This window comes from Cephus cinctus, unplaced genomic scaffold (assembly GCF_000341935.2).
Source record: "Cephus cinctus unplaced genomic scaffold, Ccin1 Ccin1_scaffold0093, whole genome shotgun sequence".
In the NCBI taxonomy this organism is placed as follows: Eukaryota; Metazoa; Arthropoda; class Insecta; order Hymenoptera; family Cephidae; genus Cephus; species Cephus cinctus.
Genome location: NW_014332832.1, coordinates 405,678 through 426,697, shown reverse-complemented (window position 1 = coordinate 426,697; position 21,020 = coordinate 405,678). Strand labels below are relative to the sequence as shown.

General features: G+C 38.0%; 2 protein-coding genes across 4 annotated transcripts; one reads left to right on the top strand and one right to left on the bottom strand.

Moving 5' to 3' along the window:
• The first annotated feature begins 1,632 nt into the window (after positions 1-1,632).
• LOC107274140 (transmembrane protein 256 homolog) lies at positions 1,633-3,704 on the top strand. 2 transcript variants are annotated; one of them, XM_025091503.1, is made up of 5 exons: positions 1,633-1,753; positions 2,364-2,468; positions 2,888-3,047; positions 3,197-3,315; positions 3,390-3,704. In XM_025091503.1, exons 2-5 carry the CDS (start codon positions 2,379-2,381, stop codon positions 3,531-3,533), a joined length of 513 nt encoding a protein of 170 aa, XP_024947271.1. In that variant the 5' UTR covers positions 1,633-1,753; positions 2,364-2,378; the 3' UTR covers positions 3,534-3,704. The 2 variants fall into 2 exon arrangements, with proteins under 2 accessions (XP_024947271.1, XP_015608423.1); XM_015752937.2 differs by lacking the exon at positions 1,633-1,753 and adding an exon at positions 1,808-1,990.
• Positions 3,705-4,100: 396 nt separating this feature from the next.
• On the bottom strand, positions 4,101-20,066 carry LOC107274091 (E3 ubiquitin-protein ligase TRIP12). Of its 2 annotated transcripts, none has more exons than XM_015752858.2 (24): positions 19,625-20,066; positions 17,719-18,108; positions 17,061-17,372; positions 14,143-14,584; positions 13,824-14,017; positions 13,370-13,543; positions 12,632-13,008; positions 11,981-12,265; positions 11,467-11,847; positions 11,190-11,362; positions 10,916-11,090; positions 10,618-10,840; positions 10,311-10,548; positions 9,681-10,092; positions 9,424-9,612; positions 9,161-9,346; positions 8,835-9,026; positions 8,544-8,749; positions 7,987-8,409; positions 7,596-7,848; positions 7,264-7,509; positions 6,862-7,191; positions 6,442-6,760; positions 4,101-6,359 (listed from the first exon to the last, which is right to left on the bottom strand). In XM_015752858.2, exons 2-24 carry the CDS (start codon positions 18,077-18,079, stop codon positions 6,163-6,165), a joined length of 6,288 nt encoding a protein of 2,095 aa, XP_015608344.1. In that variant the 5' UTR covers positions 18,080-18,108; positions 19,625-20,066; the 3' UTR covers positions 4,101-6,162. The 2 variants fall into 2 exon arrangements, with proteins under 2 accessions (XP_015608344.1, XP_015608368.1); XM_015752882.2 differs by having other exon boundaries at positions 9,681-10,089.
• Positions 20,067-21,020: the final 954 nt, after the last annotated feature.

Sequence of the window (21,020 nt, the reverse complement as noted above, 5' to 3'; positions counted from 1 at the left end):
AACATATTTGATTAAATAAGGCGATTTTAAGATATAACATTCATGACCCATTCCATAACACTCATGACCCACACTTACATTACAAATTACAAAAACCAAACTAAAATAAATAATATCGCTAAGCTGTACGTTGTTTCGAAAACATGATGTACTTCGTAGCCGTTGATAAAATTATGGAGGAATTGTTTGCGATATTCCTTTTTACTGGTTGATGTTCAAATTGTCAGGGACGTATGCGATCACATCGATTGGCAAATATCTCCGTTATTCCTTTCACTTCTATGTACCAGTCCCGTCAATAATTCCATACAGTGATTTAAATAAAAGCCCTTTCTATCTTTGTACAACACCCTGCATTTAGTGATGAAGAAAAATATACATGAAAATCAATGACTCTAATTTTTAAGAATTTTGCTTGTTACCTTAGGTATGACTTGCTGTGTTGCTTGGTGACGTCCGCTCGTATTGGAAGTCCGATTGATTGGAATTGAAATATAAACTGTAACAGGACTAGCTTTCGCTATTATCCTATGGATATCAGCACTAACCGGATGACTACTCTTATATGACTACTTGAATTAATATGCTCGACCCGACCAAAGGAATAGGATAAGTAAGACAAATACAATTGAAAGTGAGAGGGAACAAAGCAAAACGAGAAGTTATAAAGGAAGATAAAATTTAAGAAGGTAAAAATTAGAAAAATAACGAATGGGGGTATAAAAGTAGAGAAGAAATAAGGAAAGAGATAAGTAGTAAAATAAGGAATGAAGGATAAAGAAATAAATATAGAAAAAGATATGGATTGAAAATGGATATGAGGGGTGTTTTCAAGATACCAGTATAGGAGACTGGCTCCAGGAAGAATGAGCGAACGAGAAGACAGAAGGGAAGATAGAAATAAAGAAGTTAAAAAGTAGAAAAGTAAAGAATAGGGGTATATAAGTAGAGGAGAAATGAGGAAAGAGATAAATCAGAAAGTAAAGAATGAAATATAAAGAAATAAGGAAGTAAAGAAAAAATAACTATAGAAATAGAAGAAGGTTGGAAATGAATATGAGGGGTAATTCCAAGAGACCAGTATAGGAGACCGGCTCGAGGAAGAATGAGCGGCCCGCTCGGAGTCCGGGCGCTGCCTCCAGCGCTCACCCCCAGTTTCCGCCATCTCCCACTCCCAGAGTCCTGCCGCGACGAATTTGCACGCATACAATTTTGGGCAACTTCCAGTAATTTCTAAATATGCTTGGCCTGATTTTCCGATTTCAGAGGGTTAATATTTTACTTTATTGATTTAATTCATTATTTTAATGTTACAAACACTTAATTTATTAATATTTCAATTTGAATGTAATTTATTTTCGATATTCTACAATTTCAATTTAATTTTTATCTACTCCGTATATTCTGCGAGATTTTGATTTAGCCTCAATGTTATATTTTTAATAAATTCTTATAGTAAATCAAGATCTAGTAATATTTAGTAAAAATTGAGGTACTACACGGGTGTCAAGGTGGCACTGCACTTACTTAAAACTGTCTTAAAAATGTTTCAACAATAGGCTTTTTCAATAGTTCTTGAGAAGTTCTATAGTTCCCGGTCTCGTTTTAAGGGTTGCTTTGGGAACCAGCGTTCAGTAGCGGACAACTTCTGTTCGCCAAGCTGCGCGTTCGTGTTCACGTTTAGCTCGGCGACGACGGGATTTGCATTGTTGACGGAGGCGATGATCACAAAATCCTACTTCCAGACTCGCCGGTACGATTTAGCGCCATGATTTTGGTTTCGCTTGGAACTGTGTTGTGCATCTCCCATCTCATCTCTGTAGGAAGTGTATCACTGCTTCTTTGTTTGTTACGTGCATTTGATCGAGATACAACATGATCTGGGCTCATTTTTGAACATACCTGTAGCCTATAGTGTTTTGAAGCACGTTATAAAGTTTTATTTAATGATGACGAAAATTTAACATATGCTGCAGCCATAATTCTATGTGTAATTATTGATATTTTGTGGTTTGCGTTATCAATTATTTTGTCATTAATGTACACGATACATAATTACGTTTGCTAGTTGCCATGACATTCCGTATGCAGCCCCGTATGATAAGTCTTGTTCAGTCTTGTTCGTGTTGAGATGCAAAACATTTGAAAGATCTGTCTCTTCAATTGTTTACGAACACAAATTAAAAATTCTCGTAATTAATCTTACGCTATCATATCATTGGAGAATTTTTATTAATTTCGCCAATCAAATGTATATTGCGTGACATGTCGTGTACATATGAAAATGGCGCCGAAATTTGCTGTTAACAATATCTGAAAGACATTTGGTTGCCTATAATTTGTAATCATTTTATGTAATTTAGATAGTTCAAAGAGAAATGGGAATCCAGGATGCACTGCATTACGCCTTTTTGTCGAATCCCATCAGCACTGGTGCGGCAGGCTATGTGAAATCAGCAGTAGGACTTGTGAGTGATAATAAACTTGACAATAATCTTGCAATGATTTTTAGTCACCATTGATATCTCTTGCGTAATTGAGCAAGAACATGGACTTGTATGTTAATTCAATCAACGTGCATATTTTATGAAGGATTACATTTCATTTAAGGGGAAATAGAGGAACGTAACCTTTAATCGTTTTGGACGTTAGCTGCCAACGTCCCGAAATACATATTTTGTCATTTTCTGTTTATAGCGTAAGGTTATTATTATTTTGTAATATCGAATATGCCCAGTGCTAAGAGTGTTTTATGTGCTACTAACTCATTCGTCTTTAAGGGATTATTACAAGAATATATGATTAACGAAACTGGTCTTATTGTACTTTAACTAATCTAGATGTAATGTTATTGAAATTTGATTAAGTTTATAATTTTCAATTTCAGGTAAAAGATTACGTTGTTTCGAAACCACAAGTTGAAGTAAGAATGGTACAAGCAGATCCAGTGCCGTTGTGGAAGTTAGCAGCTGCTACAGGTCCATTTGTAAGACTAGCAGCACTTAGTGGTGCTACTGCTGTAATATTGGGGGCTTATGGATCCCACAGTGAGTGTTAACAATCCTGAAATAAAGAATATATTTTAAATTTACTTATGAATTCTCAACTCAAGTAGATCAATTAGATGAACCTTGAATTACCATTCTGTATCTAATGTCAATCTTACATATCAGTTTCTGTTTTTTTTTCTCAATAGAACAGTACCCAAAGGACAATAACCGAGAACAGCAGCGAGTATTTGAAACAGCGAGTAGATACCACTTTATACATACTTTAGCACTGCTCGGTTTACCCATGTGTAGGGCTCCCTTTATAGTAAGTAGTTTTTTGTATTTACATTTAATGCAATATTATTTTCTACAATATAGTAATGAACTACTTTATTTCAGGCAGGAATATTTATGTTGTCAGGAATGGTTATGTTTTGTGGAACATGCTATTACTACGCTTTCACAGGAGAGAAGCGATTTAGCCGTGTAACACCAATCGGTGGCATGTGTTTTATCTTAGGATGGTTAGGAATGCTCATATAAAGGGATTCTTCACAAATTTTTTCAATCGCGCAATGTTATTATGATTAATTTCTCTTATCATACTAAATTTATAACTAATGAAATAGTTTAGGCCATACAATAAGTTTTTCAGTTATTCATCTGTCACATTAATGTTGTATCGGTGCCAATAAACTATAAAACAGAAGTATTCAATCCTAATTCTTTTCATTAGAATGTAAATTTCCAAAATTCTGTATTTGACAATCAAACGATATAGATTCAAATATCAAAAAGGTCCATTTATGATTAAATCCAAAGGTACAGACTGTCTAAAGCACTTATGAAAAAACAAAGATGTATAAGTTTTGGGTAATGGAACAAAAAAAAGTTTTACACAAATCTAATTTTTTTCGATTGCACGTTCATCAAATACAAATAAATTTCACACGTTAACAACATGTATTACGTTAATAATATAGAATTATAGAAAGACGATATCTGGATAGGATGAGAGGAAGTCGCTGTACATTGGTAAATATAAAAAAAAGTATCAGAAGTGATTATGAATTCGTAGCAGGATTTAACGACGCACAAGAAACACTGCAGTCCGTTACATCGGCGTTTATTGAATGAAATTCAAAGAAACAGAATATCGTCGCTCCTCTCACCAACCGAACAAAAAAACGTAAATATCCGTTATCTAAGTGGATCGATATAAATATAACTTTCGTTTATAATAGCTTGCCGGTTACACAGAATCGTATCCTGTGACGGCATGTGATGCTTACCACAGGACTCAGCCTTAGGTAATCCTTTCCTTCTTAATCTCATACCATCTCTTAATTCACCCTTTTTCGATTCTTCCTCGCAAATATTAATATAATTAACCATTTTATCATATTCCTGTTCTCTCGTACGACTTTGACAACCAAGACTTGGCAGACAAATTATGTTACTTTTGACAGCAAGCCAAACAGCAGTTATTATTCTCCTTTCGCAGCTTTATGTTTTTTACCTTTTTCTATTTGTTCATTACCCATGCGGTTTTTCATATATTCAGGAAATAATAAGTTATTCGCAAAGACCAGCCTGAGCCTAGCTACGTCAAAGAATTCAAGATCCTCGAGATAACATGAAACTTCTCTTTGATAAACTTTAATATTTCCAATTTTATATTCCAAAAGCGTTTTACTGATAAAAAATTATCATACGTAAACCATTACGATAATAATAATAATGTGGAATTGTTTCAGAATTTGATTTAGATTGTAAGAAAACAAAGAACAGGTAACTAATTGATTCATAAATCGCCTAAATTGTTAGCATCGAATGCAATTATCATATTAGTAACGTCAGTTAATAATTTTTTAAAATCTTACACGAATATTTTCGTACAACTCATTCGAATCATTTTACGAGTACGAAAAATGACAAATTAAAAGTTCAATCTTCCGGAAAACACATTCGAGAAATACAAACATTACCATAGTGAAAACTGGGCCGAGACTCTGAATATTAAGTTTGCTCGTGTCGCCTAGACTAGTTCAACGATATAAAAAGTGTGTACCTAGTTTCCGTGGTCGGCGATAATAAAGTTCCAATAAGAATTTACGCTTTTTACGGTGACATAGGTAGTGCACCCAAAGCAAATAACCTATTAATTCAGTATACATGTAAAACTGACAAATTGTAAATAAAGCTTAAATATGAGTAAACGAAATAATACGCCGCATAGAGAAGTTTCTCAGTTAAATCAAGAATCCCGCTATGAGTTGCGATGCCTCAATGAAAATTAAATATACGTGTATAATGTGGTAAATAAAGGTTGCGAGATCGGTTCACAAAAATTGTTTCACTTCCCGTCCACCTAAAGAAAGAAAGGAGAAAAAAAATAAAAAGTAAACTAGGAAGCGAACGAGTCTTTCACTATTTTTCCAATTACTTTTTTTTCCTTCCACTTCTTTCATATTTCCTTTTATTATTATTATTCTTCTTCTTCGTTGACCGCGAATATTTTCCGGTCTGCGCCGTTATATATAAAACTTCCATTTTACTTACACCTAAGAAACACACCCTTCAATGGCCATTAGATGTTCGTTTTTTCTCTGTCCTGCTGCTGCTGTTGCTTGTATGTTTTCTTGTCGGTATCGTAAGTTAGGTTTACTGCGACTATTATATAAAGTATTTTTTTATATAGAGTTGCGTATATCAAACTATGTCGAGATTATAGAATTATCCGTATTTACATCTCCACTTCATATTTCGTTTTCACCTTCGACATCTTTTTTTAAAATTAATTTATTATTTTTAACGTCGTCGACGCAAGAAACTTGTTCGAAGAAGTCTCTGATAGTTTTCTTCCTTTCAGTTTTGTTTTCTTCTTCGAAATATCGGTGGTACACGATTCGCGTGGGTCAAATTTGTTGAGGGATGCCGGCTCAAATGGTCAGGACTATGATGACTGTAGACGGCGCGGGGAAGTGAACACCAAAAAACTGAAATTTATTCGAGCTAAAGCGCGTCGGCCTCGGATAAATTAGAACTGGAAACTTAGGGCAGCTAACACTTTCTTGTCAACGACGCTTCTCAAAACACTCCGGGAGTTTCGTATATCAACTTGTTCAAAACTTTGCTGCACTTGTCTGGAAACCCTCTCGCCCTTCTCTACTTAAGACAGATGGAACGAATGTTGACCCTCCTGCGCGGCTATTCGTAATTTTTCACGCATTATCTCCAGGGTAGTGTAGTCCGGAAGCTTAAGGTAGTTCACACAGGTCATTACTGATGGCAAGAAGTCGTCCGTTTTCATTGATGTGTCGAACGTCTTACGAACTATTGTTAGTGGTGGCGTCAAGCTCTTGAAACCTAATGAAACGAAAAAAAATCACGTTTATTATTGGTGTGCTTAATAATTAATAAAATGGCATACACGAACAAGGATTCTAACCTCCAACTGGCAGTCGTGGTGATCCAGTTACAAATTGAATGAACTGTCTTTGTTCTTCGCTCTTGTACTCTGACATTACTTCAAAGAGGAACCTAATGGCTCTGGAATCTGGAGTGTAACCATGATCGGTTCTACAACACTCCAGCAAAGTTTTTACATCCCATTGACCACCACCTTGGGTATGACCGCAGAAAACTGCCTCTAGTTCTTCTGGGAAGAATAAACGTAACTGTGCGGGTGGGAATACGGACTCGAAGCCTTCCCGAAAAGCTTCCATTTGTCTGAAGACTCCTTCGTAGAGGAACCAATGTCCCACCAACTGCATAGTCGAAAATATAAAAAATATTTGTGGCATTAGTACACTCGATAAGCATTTATAGGCAACGATGAAAAAACGAAAATTAAAGACGTTAATAATACCTTGATGTATTGGTCCACATTGTAAATGTCTACAGGGATGTCGCTGCCACCTTTACGTAGTTCGATGTTCTCATAACCAGGCAGCTCGAAAACAAGTCCCAGATCGGATATGGAACAGCCATCGAGATCAAGGTTTTCGATAAGCTGAGCCCGTTCGCTGGGTCTAAGGGTTTGGTCCCGTTCAATGACTTCCTTACGTCGCACAACTTCCTGCAGTTTTATCAATGTTCTATAAACGTCTGGAGAAACGTGTGCTAGATCTGCCAGAGTAAGCGTGTGCTCTTCGCCCAATAACCAACGATAGAATGTTAAACTGAATGGTAAATCCAGCTGAAAGATAATACATATAACACATTTAGTATTATCATCCTTGAAGTATTAGTTTTTGAAATGAATACTCACCATCCTGGAGTCATAAATAGCTTTGGCCATGAACTTTCCTAGAAACTTGAATTTCGTTTTTAGTTTAGCTAAGTGAGAGACCTTAGTATTCCAAGGTATTGGCGTGGCAAATAGTCCGTGTGATGTGTTCACATAACCAGACTCAGTGGGATTTAAACTCCCATGCCAAAGTTCTAAGTCAGCTCGTTGTAGCTCTCGAGAGACCAGGGCGTAAAATTCTAACGTAGGACCAAGGCCGGTTCCCACCTAAAAAGCCATTTATTCACAATAAATCATTGCTTATCAATGGGGTATACGCATTCTTAAGAAATCAATTGTAATGCAATTTTTACCTCATTAACATATTGCACTTCGAGCAAGGCTTTGCTGGATGCTAAATCCTGAATGACTTGTTCAGCCTGCTTAAGAATATCTGTTCTTGAAATAGTCCTTTTCCTCCTCTCCAACCTGGGAGTGACGCGTTCTTGACTATCAGAACCAGAGAGCTCAGGAGCGGAATCCAAAAGTCTTTGGAGAGCTCGATCACGATCAAAAGATGTAGCATAGAGTAATAACTGTCTGGTCTCGAACGGAAAGAGGAATGGGCTGTAATAGAATAAAACGAGAAAAAATTACCAGGATGAAAATAATTCAAACGTAATCACATTTGTTTTGCAGTAGTTGGCACCGGCTGTACCATTTGAAACACCAATGACAAGACGGAGAATACTTTTAAAAACTCACCAGACTGTGGCTATCTGCTGAAGCCAAGAAGGCAGATTCCCAGTCATGATAACAAGCGGATCCTGAAGTTGGCGGCTTGCTTTGGCAGCAATTTTGTTATTAATAAAGTCTGGAGGCATTAGAAGGCTGACGCTCTTAAGATGCGGAAAGAGAACGCCCCAATGACGATTCAATGCGTGAAGAAGACGAAGTAGACAAAGTCCATCAAGAGAGGCGTCAGTTATTGTTACAGATGGCGGAAGTGTAGGCGTTAAATATGGCGCCAAGGGACAACGAGGTGGTGGAATAGTTCCTTCTAGCCAGAGACTATCTTCCTTTCGTTTTGAGCTGATCTTCGTACTTTTACCTTTACCCTTACGACTACTTCCTTGGGAACTTGAACCTGGCTTTGGCGATGTTGTAGCTTCCTCTTCGGGCACCGGCCTAAAAATACATTTTCCATTGTCACTAAACTTTACTTCTCATTATTTTCAGCGTTTTTCCTTAACAGCAATACATCAGTTACATATCCGATGAATGTTCAAATCTAGTGAAGTAAAATATCAAATAAATCATACCTGTAGTATATTGTGTGAGTCTGGACCCAAACAGCATCATGCCCTAAAGGTGGTTCACTGTCAGCTTCAGCTTCAGAGTGATCGATTCCCGAGCAACCAAATTGCCTGACAGCTTGATAAACTGTCATGTTAAATGGCAGAACCTCGTCGCCAATAAGAAACTGTAGCTTGTGCTTAGCTGAGCCCTGGCTTATCACAACCGCAGCCTGAACATTCAATTGTATTATAGACTGTACTAGGATATAAGTTTAACGAATTATTGTAAATTATTGATAAAAAAATAATTCTTACTAATGTATCATCAATATCATCCTCGCTGTTGTCATCGTCGCTAACCATGGATTCAGTGTCACGTATTCGTCCATATCCTCGAACCATCAAATAACGTTCAATCGCTTGAACAAGAGCTAATGGATCGATCTTAACAGTGCCACCTTTCCATTGTTTCAGATTGTTGCAGTCGGGATGTCTCTGCAGATTGCACTGAAAGAAGAAATAAAATTTCTATTATAAGCACAATGATCCTGACTTAATTGTCTATTTGCAAATTGTAATCTGTATACAGGAGTCTTGAATTTGCTTTATTATGCAAGATCAATTATTTCACATAACCAAACCTTGAGTTGATGAGTGTTGAAAAATTTGAGAGCGCTCGTGCCACCACGGCCAGCGCCTGAGCCAGCTGGCAGATCGTGAACCTTCACCGGGAATTGTTCAAGTTGTGCTACACAGCTGTTCAATTTTGCAACGAGAGCACCAAATGCCCCTGGGTTTAGATTCATCACGTTATTATCCTGTTGGAGCTGCAAATACAACAATTACTCATACACTTACATGCTCTATTCGTATTATATACACATATGGATTCAACTGCACTCACACTCGATTCAGCGAATAGCTTCCAGAACATACGTAACCGATCATATCGATTACCAGGAGCATCAGTAGTCGTTAGGTAGTTGAGAAGTGCCTTGATAAGGCCGCTATAATTCATTTCAAAAGGTGAAATATCACTTTCCAGAACAATATCACGGAGTTCAGTAAGAGCTGAGAGCATTTCATCCAATTCCTGTCGAGAAAGAATCGAATTTAAATTCACCTGTCCTCTATGAACTTACAGTAAGATAATTTACATACATTAGATTGAAGTCGCTGTATGGCAGCAGTAAGTCTAGCAAGAACAGTGAGAGCTGGATGAGTACATGGCGCGTCATCCTGATATCTAGCTAGGAATTGCGAGGCCTGTTCCCTGACCCAAGCTTTTGCCTTGTCACGATTTCCACCGGTGAGACTCGGATTACTTGGTGGTTTGGCTAGATTTGTTGTGGAACTAGAGTCTCTCTTATCGCTGGTACCGCTCGATGAGGATGACTTTCTGCCCCAACGAGCTGGATTCAAATTGCCCAAAAAACGACTGTTCTTCGGCGTGAAACCCGTGAACAGAGATTCAGGTTGCTGAGCCTGTTGACTCGGTGTGGTGCTGCTACCCAATCTCGAGAAACGACCTTTCTTATTTTGTCGCTTTCGCTTCAGTACGTCTCCGATCCTTCTAGGCAACGGGTATAATTTTTTTTTTGTATTTTTAAAAAAATATGTATGTTCACCATCATATCGACTATGCATCGTGATTATATAAATATTGTATATGCATTACGAAGGAATTTTCTTGCGAACAAACTTTTACAATATTTATGTTGAAATTGTTAAAGATAATACAAGTTACTAGAAATGAATGGATTTGGATAATCCTGAGGGAGATATACTCACAAGTAGGCACTCTGAGCTGTCGTTTCCTCGGGATTGACGGTCAGATCGGTTCGGTTTCGTGTTTCCATTGTAGCGGCCAAATTAGGCTTTAGTTGGCTAGTGGCGATGGCCCCAAAAAGAATGTTCCCATTGGTTGTTGGTGAAGCAACTGGTGATGTGGCATTACTGGATGACAATATCATTGTTGATGACAATGGCGTATTCGACGGACCTGGTTGTGGACTAGGCAACGATGTACCTGTACAAAATTAATAACAAATGGCACGTTACTATCAAATATATGTATATAAATTTTTAATATACTTACCAGAAGGGCACTTAGGTGGTGACACACCAAGGGGTACTTCTGGATCAGCAAGTTGTCGGACTTGATGCAAGACTCCTTCTCGGTGAAAGTGAACCCCAAACACTTGCGGTAGCCGTTTCATGAGAATGCTGGCCATTTGCAGAGCTCCGATGACTATCCTTAGATCCTGTGAAGCCAACATACCGGCTATGTGCGATGACACCACCTGATTCTTCAGTACATCCTGTCATCGAATATAAAGTTCTATAAGCATTCAAGTTTTATAAATTAATTGAGTTTCTCAAAATATTTAATTCACCTTCAGGAGATCTGTGGAGGCATAGTATACCATTCGCAACAGAGCTCTGAGACACTTGCACTTTACAGCTGGCCCTGCCGAGCTGCTATATACTTCATAGAGTACTGAGAATAATGTTCTAATGAAAGACACAAGCCATTCGTTGGTTTCCATCACAGGTGGTACAACATCCATACTGAAAATAATATCGGTGATGATGTCAATGGAACTTAGTTGAATTAGAGATGTAATATGTGGGTTTATTTGCTACAAGTTATGAAACAACGTTTAATACCTGGATGAGCAGTTCGGACTTTTTCCTTCAGTAGGATTGGCGTTGACTCTGCGGAAGATACTGCGAGCCATGCCGATATCCTCATTGATTTGTTTCATGACAGTCAAATCTATCGTATAAGTCCTGCCCAAAGTAGATAGGCAGATCTCATCCTCTCCATTTTGAAAAGCCATCTACACAAATGTAGATCAATTATTTCACCTCTATCAAATTATCTATTTAGAAACAAAAGAACAATATCAATAATTAAATGAATCAAACTTATTTATTGTCGTACCTCAATGATTCTTGAGTCTATAGTGCTGAAAGGATGGCAGCAATGTCTTTCATCTCGCCATTCCCAGTGAACGGTTTCTTGCTGATTGTTTGTTCTTTCAAGGAGACTATTTACACTGAATATTCCATCGGCTGGTAAAGGAGGCATGAGCTCCTCTATGAGGCAGGTTATCTCATACCATTCCTGAGGCGACCTGGGCACCAGCTCAACGTCCTCAGTTTTCACTTCTAGCGAACCCGTTAGCAAGTAGCTTAGCGTAAACGCAATATTTTGCTGCAGTAACAGTTGCGCGAGATCAGGGCAACGGTTTGATATCACAGAAAGCATTCGTAGTACGGTTATAAAGTTGCCAATACTGTTTACAGGAGGTGTAATCATTAGCTGAAATTGAGAAAATTAAATTGTAGTATCTCGTATTTGTATCACTTTAAGCACGTTATTAATTTCTCTTTTTTGTTGTTGAAGATTTTCACGATATGAGTTGTCGCGTCATGCTGAATGATTGTGAACTTACCAGTTGCTGAAGATTTTGCAGTAGCTCAGCATTGATGATCTTATGCAACATAACAGGATCATGCTGGAAGCTGTCAACGAGACGACTGAATGCTTGGCAAACACATTCGACGCTCTTTTTGTCTTGATTGGCCAGTCTGCCCGTAAGCAGAGACAAACTGTCAGCGACCAAGTGGAAATCATCTGGATGAAGATTCTGGCAGCAATTAGCAGTGATTGTAAGCGCAGCGCGCTGAGCAGTTATGTTGAAGAAGTCAACGAATTTCAAGCAAGCGGAAACTCCTCCCTAAGAGAGTAAAAAAGGAAACAAAAATATTTCAACACCTGAATGGTCTTTCAGTCATATGGTACAGTCGATTGCACTCGAAAATAAAAATGAAACTTAATAACAAGATACAGCATCGGGATCACAACACAACTGTATAAATTTCACTTGAGATAAGAATAAAAATTCGTCAATTTATAAAAATAATGCGTAACCAGAGAAAAAAATTATGAAGTTACGAATCCGTCTAAAGTCCTTTGTTAAATGTATCAAAATAATGACAAAAGGTAACACCATTTTAAAAAGAGCGTGTGAGAAAAATCGAAAGAGTAAAGCAAGAGTGTACTCTGCTATTTAGAGGCATAAAAAATAACAGAATAAACATACCGCGTGGAGGATTGTCTTGCTGTGTCTTCGGGAAAGCATGGCTAAGGCCGTGAGACACTGTTCGGCAACGTCCATGCATTCGATCGACTCAAGTTTTTGCAAAAATACAGGCACAGCGTCGACGACAACAGTGGAAGATCTTGGTAAGGCTTCCATCATGTAGGTGAGCGCACGACAGGCGTGTGTCATAATGACGAAATTGTGCTCAATGCCCAGAAGATTGATCAAGGCCGCAACAACCTGCTTCACTGGGAAACCCGTCAAAGTGTCCTCGTTGCCCATCACCAAGATTTCTCCCATACTAATCACCGCTTGTAATTGTTCACCCTCATCGTCAACAGCTTGAAGACCAGCTAGTAATTGCTGAGCTTTCGCAGCTGTTAAAAAATTACAAATAAATTAGTACCGATCTCTGCACGGTTTAATACACAAAAAGAAAGATATGCTTCTGAAATTTAATTAATATACAGAGAAACTGAATGTCGGAACGTAGCTGATTCTCTAATGGTCATTAAATCTTGCAAAAACATTGACCCTAACAATCGGAGAATACTGTGATAAGTATAATGTTCATTGTGATAGTTGAAGAGAATGCAAAAGTCATCTTTAAAGACATAAATTTAGCTTTAGGAGCAAATTCTAAGTTGTCTCCTTAAAAGAGGCAATAAGAATTTAACGTATGCACGGATGTAGACTAGGAAAACGTCGCCGCAGGCTGGATTTAGAATTCAGTCTTACCCGAACTGGCACCCATACTACGATTTAGTAAATGCTGCATTCGAGGTCCCAAAGCTCCAAAAACGTGAGGCGGAAGACCGCGAGCTTCCAACAGTGCCTGAAGACGTCCCACTTCGCCATCGTCGCTTTCGCTGTCACCGGTAGTTCCCGACATTCCAGATGGCCCTCCACTAGCTATATTAATCATTAAAAGTTGTAAAAACTTTGGATTAAGAACTTGGAGAACATTATTGATCTGAATTAAATAAATTCTTGAAAATTGAAAAAAGTTACTTGGCTTCCATGGAATTTCTCCAAAGTTGAAAATTTATAAAAGTTAAAGCAATAAAAGATAGCGGAAGTGGAGCAGATGCAGGCGACACAGGAGGTAAGGAAAGAGAACAATTCCTATCGAACTTGTGATCATAACCTGGATAAATTCCACGCAAAAATTAATTAAAATATCCACGCTCACCTGTAGCAGAGGTAGCGGTAGACGCAGATTCTTCTTCGCCGGTAGTAGAAGTAAGTTGACTACCTGGGGCGGATGATGAAACAGAGGTAGGCGTTGCGCTATTGGCTGCCGATTCACTTCCTGACATCGCAACTCCTGCGCCTCCAGAACCACCCTCCACCAGGGATTTCCTCGCCCGCGAAGAGGAGCGATGTCTTCAATTAGAAAAGAGGAAAATGAATAAAAGATATAAAACCACAATGAATGATTAGCAATAGAAGACTCGGGCCATAAGCCCGCCTATCCTTGTACCCTTCAGAACCTAAACGTAAAGGATTACCTGGAGCTGGAGCAGGAGCCCGTTGTAGATTCTTTTTTGTGATGCTTGCCAGGAATTTTACTAGTCGATGAAAGATCCTTGAACAATGGATCTGCAGAAAGTTTTCCACGTGATCGCAGTAGGTGCTTGTGCGTGGGGTATGACTGCTGCGCAGAGGATGTTCCTTGCGACGAAGGATTATTGGATCCTATAGGTGGACCAGGACTGGATGTGGATATGGCTGCTGTGGCTGTGGCGGAGAGGTTGACGCTGGGCGGGTTGGCGGTGGCTGTAGCTGCTGCTGCTGCTGCGCTAGTGCCTGCCCCGTCATGTGCCAACGCCGCCCCGCCGCTCTCCACAGAGTTGCTGGCTGCGTTACCCACTCTGATGCTGGACTTCACACCCGATACCTGACCACTCGCACTGCCAACTGAGCAGCTCCCCAAACTCTGTGACTTCGAACCTGAAAGACATCAAAATCCACTTATCAATTCTACCTAAGATACGAATAACAATTATTTTAACCAGCAATAATAACATCCAATATTTCACAATGACTTTATTAATATATACACAAAATTATTTGTATATGCAGCTTCGTTTGACGGTACCGAAACAAAGAACGAAGCTTCTTTAACTTATAAACAGTAAGTTTCATTTGTGCAAAAAATACGATTCTCCGCTGCATAAAAAAAAAATTATCGATCGCACGTCACTTGGAAAACCAAACTAAAGTTCATTTTAAATCTACCAGAAAATGTATAATGCGCTCTCGTCATTTGGGCTGATTTATCTTTCAGAAAATTCTCATTAACAATGCAAGCCAAGTGTGCTTCGAGTATGTTGGACTTTCACCAATGTGGATAAGAGAAAAGCATATCGATATATTTTCAACAAGACACCTCGTCACTTTTGGAGTCATCGAAAACGTCCTTATAAGTGCGCTGTCATTCAATATTCATAAACGAGTTATCGCAGCAGAACCGCCAACTTAAATTATTGGCAGAAACTCACCGACTATACAGTCGCTTGCGTAAACTCGGCACAAGAGGGACAAGACAACCCGACTGGCTAGTGAAATCTAATAATTTTTAACGGTACGACTGTTTTGTATCGCGCTGTTATCTTGTGTTATCACAAACCGCACCATCCGCGCATGTCTTGTCAAAGTTGAATCGCGCAACACTTTAAATTGCCACGAGGACCTCGCTGTCACATCCTTCCCATTAAAAAGATGATCGTTACCCTCAACTTCATTTATCAGACTGTCTGCCGCCTTGTGTGTCGAAATGCCTGCGCGGTCTAATCAGTGAAGATGTTGCTGTTTCTTGATTTACGGCTACGTCTGATATTCCGTCTTGGCAAATAAGAAAACATCACAATATCTGGACTTCACGAGCACAATTGCCTTTGTGAAATACGTCATAAATGAAATTCACCCATTACTTAACGCCACTATCACCACGAGGTATCGTGAATCAGATAGTATAATAAAGGAATTTTCGAAAATCACACAACCACTCTGTCACTTGATTCATTTCTAAATATAGATACCAAGTCTATTGAACTTGATATACTGACAAAAGATTTTTTATTTTTTTTTCGTAAACAACTGTCACTTGCGATAAATTTCGAAGGTCATTCTCGTTAGGATAATGCACTTGGTGTTCTGTCATTCAGAACTCTTGCAAGTCACTCACGAGGTCCTGAGTAATGGCAACAATTTACAAGAAATTCTGTTCGATCCTTTGTATAAAAGAAAACTCGCAGGCACTCGTATGGAAAAGTTTTTAAAGCGCAATAAAATGAAAAACTGTCATTTACGTAACATAAAGAAATTGTTCCTAGCTAGCCAATACTTCTCTATCAAATAGAGATAACTGAATGAACATATCGAATGCTTCTGATAAAGCTGTCTGAGAACTTAAAGTTTACTACGCGGCAGCAATCTGTGAGGACTGCACAGCTAATACACAGCCAGTACCATGTGGTGCATATGATAATGGATACTAAGTTTCCTTATCACTATTGTGGCATTAACATTTGTATAAATAGCATATTTTCTTTTAAACCAAGAACAGCGTAGCGCTTTAGTAAAAGTCAATTACTAGTACGATCCATTAGACAAAGTGTTTCTAGTGTTTATGAGGGAATGTTTAGCATACATATTACTTAATTAAGCAGTTAGTGAAAAATCGTGCTAAGACGAATGCAACAGGATTTATCTGAAATCGCAATTCCTCCTCTTTTATCTTAAGGGCAACAAATAACACTTGTTTTTTTTTTGCAGTGACTCCTGTGTTTCTTAATGTTTTAAGAAAAGTTAAAACTACTTTTTCTGTTTCGATATTCACATACGTGGTAAACGTATGAGATTCAGATCGAACTATGACATTTCGATTAATTAGTATGCTAATTTTTGCCATTAATAATGTGGTTCTAAACAAATTCACTGAAAATTAAATTAGAAATTGGGAGGCTATCCTTTGTCGAATCTTTTCCAAGTATAATGTTATCGGACACTAATTCGAATAATTAAGTAAAAAATGAGTCTACGATAATGTAAAACCTATCGCGCATCTTATGTTATTGATCAACATTCATCCAGACGGCCACTTCTTCTTAGAATCCAACAGCCTCTTAAAATAAGACGGCTCTTCGCTCATTGCGAGTCAAGAAAAAATTCGGGACGAAAACAGTAAGGCAAATAATTATAATCTACATATAAATTTATTTTAAGATCACTCATTATCGTGCAGTAATGTGCGATTTTAGGGGGGAAAAAAAATGTATTTTTATTTGCACTTCAATTGACCTAGGTATATAGACCTAATATATAATCTGTTTATTTGTTGAATCTACTAACTAGTAAGATTTTTAAGATTTTTGTCAAGAAAATAAATCTTTATGTGGAAACAACAGAAGAATAAAATACTGACCTTTGCCTCTGGAAGTCGAAGGGTGGCCAGTGGCTAACAATGAACTTCCAGTAGATTTTCTGGATGTACCGAAAGATACTTCGAGTGCTATAGCTGCTTGTGAATTCTGTGGTGTCCTGGATCGAGTCCTAGATGCAACGCAATCTATCACTGGTGTGGACGTTAAATCAGGTAGACTTATTCTTCCTCGTTCACCAGCTGCAGCACTGCTACGTCCACTATTCCCTCCACCAACACCTATTTGATTGTTACTGCTAGTTATTCCACCAATATTACACCCTTGAGACTTTTGCTGCTGTCTCCAGTCTGTATCTGTAAAAAAATAAAAACATATTACCTTATGATCCTTTGTTATACAATACTACTGAGAATTAAATGTTTCAATTATTCAATAAAAATGGCAATTACTCTCGTACCAATCAGTTAATGTTTAAAAGTAATACGAGAGAAGAGTAGTTGATGATTCAGTTGTGATAATTCACAATTACATGCACTCCTAATGATACAATATTATATAATAAATAATGATGTAATGAAAGTTATACAAGGCCTTAAAATATCTATCTCATTAAGCAATATATAATTATCAGAAAAAAGAAAAACAGTGTCAACTGCACAGCAATATTTTAATAACACAAAGCCTTGTGAGGCAACTGACCTAACAGAGCTCCTAGGCCAGTGCCATGATTTCTACGCTCGCCCCGTGCCCTGGCCTCGCCTCTGGAGGAATCTACAGAGCGCCGATGCGTCGACGTTCCGTGAAGAAGCTGAGAGGAAGGTTGAGGAACCTCGCCGACGGCTTGTCTACGACGCTTTTCTTCGTAGGTTGTTGTAGAAATTGTACCACTACTCTGTCGTTTTCTGTAACCAGTACCAGCACCACCTCCACTGCTACCACTGCCTCCACCACCGCCGTCGTTTAGACCCGAGGTCTTTTCCCTTAGCTTAGAGGTGTCTGCTGAAGCACTGTCCTTCTCTACAGACCCCCCGGACGACGACTGATCTTGTTGATCTGCCATAGATTAATCGACTCATGCCACTATTCTGTCTGCAAAGAAACAATTTTTGACAGATCAGCATTGTTATGAAGCACGAACTTATAGATTACATGTATAATAGAAGAATGAGAATCACTTATCATAAATCATTATTTCTTTTTTTAACTATAATACATCAACTTATTTCTGAAAATTGATAGAATTATAAAATACTACAATATAATTATAGCAGAACTAAATTGTCAATTTTATAAAGTAGATAACTTCAAACAACGATTCATCAAATATGAAATTCTATGCAACATACATATTTTTTGTAATAATACAATACAATTACATTGAGTAAAACATGAAGTTAATATATTATATCACTGACTTACTGTGCATATTACCATTTATTAATAAATTTTAGGATTTTCATAAGTTAGGCAAGAAAAAAAAGCTATCAAGAATATCAGTTGAGATAGACTTAAAATATATATATTGTATCATATACTCAAGATCATTTGATAATTTAATTTATTTATATCAATCTATTCAAAATATAAAATTGATTTAAACCACATATGATGAAACAATGGACTTCGAATGACTTCAAGAAATATTGATATGAACAAAGCACTTTGTTTTCTACTCAGAACTCCACCATAATTTAAATAAAAGATTCACAGGATATTAAACTGTAGTTGGGGAAGTATGAGAAGTACCAAAAATCAATGAATTTCTACAGCACAAAATATTAAATTCCATAAGATGCAAAATCTATAAGTACCTGAAAATTGTTAAATTTGCATAAAATACTGAAAGCCATACACTACTTTTTAAACAGTTAAAAGTTTTAATAGAAAATTAAGAATTTAAAAAACACAAGACTCGAAATCTGAAGTATAATGATCTGTCAAAAATATAAAAAAATCGAATAGGACATGGCAAAAAAGTACAATAAAATCATGGTTATAATATATACCAAAAAAAATCCTGTGAATCACTGAGAAGTTTAAATAGCTTCCTTTCTACCGAACTTTCGAACATCAAATCCCTAAGAAGGGTTCGACGATCTTTAAAAACCCCTGGAAATATTAAATGTTGAAACATCCACAAAAAATGCAACTCGATCGAGGAACCGAAGGAACCCAGATAACCTCGAAAAACTATAAATTCCACAAGCTCGTAGAAACCCGTTAAACGACATACGATGCACCAAAGAGCAATATAAAGACCCTGCACAGCCAAGGATGTCCCAGTGCCCGTCGTAGAACCAAAACAAACACAGAAAGGAAACGCAAGCAAGATACGTCGAGAAGTTTAACGCGATAAAACGTCTGGTTTACCCTGCATAGCCAATTCCGTAACAATCGTTTAACTCGTTTGCGTGAAAAAGGAATATTGTGTCGTAGTGCATACGATGGAACAAAGAAGTCCGAGTCGAGGTGGCTGGCCACCATTTGCTTTGAGGAAACATGGAGGCCGCGAGGTCTCCTCGTCAGGGACTCATTTATCGTGTAATCCACGGGCCTATCCACCATATTAAGCAAGTGCATCGAATGCAGGTATGACAGGATTTACCTGAATTTCGTAAAAACGTGCACGGGGCATCGCGGTCGTTCTGAGGTTGATACGTTTGGTCCGTTTTGATCAAGCAGCACGGCTGTGCACAGCAGGCACGCACAGGTACACTCAGTACACTTCTCTCTTCTCGCACGCGAGATTCTCGAGTGCCGAGTTGCCTTTCCCTCTTGCCCTCTGTCACTCTTGTGCACCCCACTGTCGACCTCTCACTTTCTCATTCTCATTCCCATTTCATCAGTCTGTCTTTATTCCTTCTCATCCCTACTTCTAACCCCGAATCTCCCTCCGACGAGTCCTTCTCTGACTACGACTGCCCCCTTATCACTTCACCGACGGGCCGAGCTTCAGATTCTCCCTCGTATCTCGGTCACTCTTCTTTCACTTTCTCTTTTGCTCCTTTGTAAGCGGTCTATGTCCGTTTCACACTATCGAATTTTTCGTCTCATATTCAGCTGCGATTGCACCGCGCGCCCTCTGATTACGCACTTACGCACCGACTTGTGCGCGTATAACATATTCTGAGCTATCTGATTGGCTATTTGATTCGTAAGCTCCGCCTATTTCAAGACTCGAAGTGCTTCGTATGTTCGATCGGAGACGATCGGGTATACTCGCGATTTTCACTAAATGAAACTACCTTACCGACAGGACGTAGAAAATTGAAGTTATAAAAAGGGTTACTGGATTTTCTTCCAGCTTCGTCAATTTAGTAGAATTTTATAACTCAATGCTGTAAATAGATGACAACACATTTTTTCATTAACGATTATTCCAGTACTTCCAGTATAGGATTACTTTATCGATAAAGTGTGATCATTTATGAGAACGTTTAGATTAAATTGATTAACAGAATTATAAAGGTTTAGCTTGAGTGGATATACATATGTATGTTACAACGGTATTTGTAAATACAAACTGTTTTATCTACAAATTGTCTACTCAGTATCATTAATACCCCTAAATCTATTTTGTTTCTGCACCACTCGTGTACTTTAAATAGGAAAATTCAGTCGGTAAGTCTAGCATTAATAACGTTGAGTGTACGACTTGTAAAGAAATATAAATATATGCATTGTGTTATACTTGTCAACGAGGATTATTAATTCCCACTGCTCGCAGATACTTTACTAATGATCCACTTGAAATTAGTAATACCAACTGATGATATGAAATTGTAATGCGCCATTTGTGCAAATACAACTGTTGTATTGACTGAGGAGTGATATAATGTTTACGCGGGACGCACGCATAAATTGAAAATAGAAAACGTGCAAGTGTGCATCATGTGCGTATCTGAAGTTTATTATATCTTATTAAATATTTTACAATTTATTCGTTATCTATTATTGCATCCAATGTCTATTGGCGAGTATCCCTTCAGACAACTGTCAAT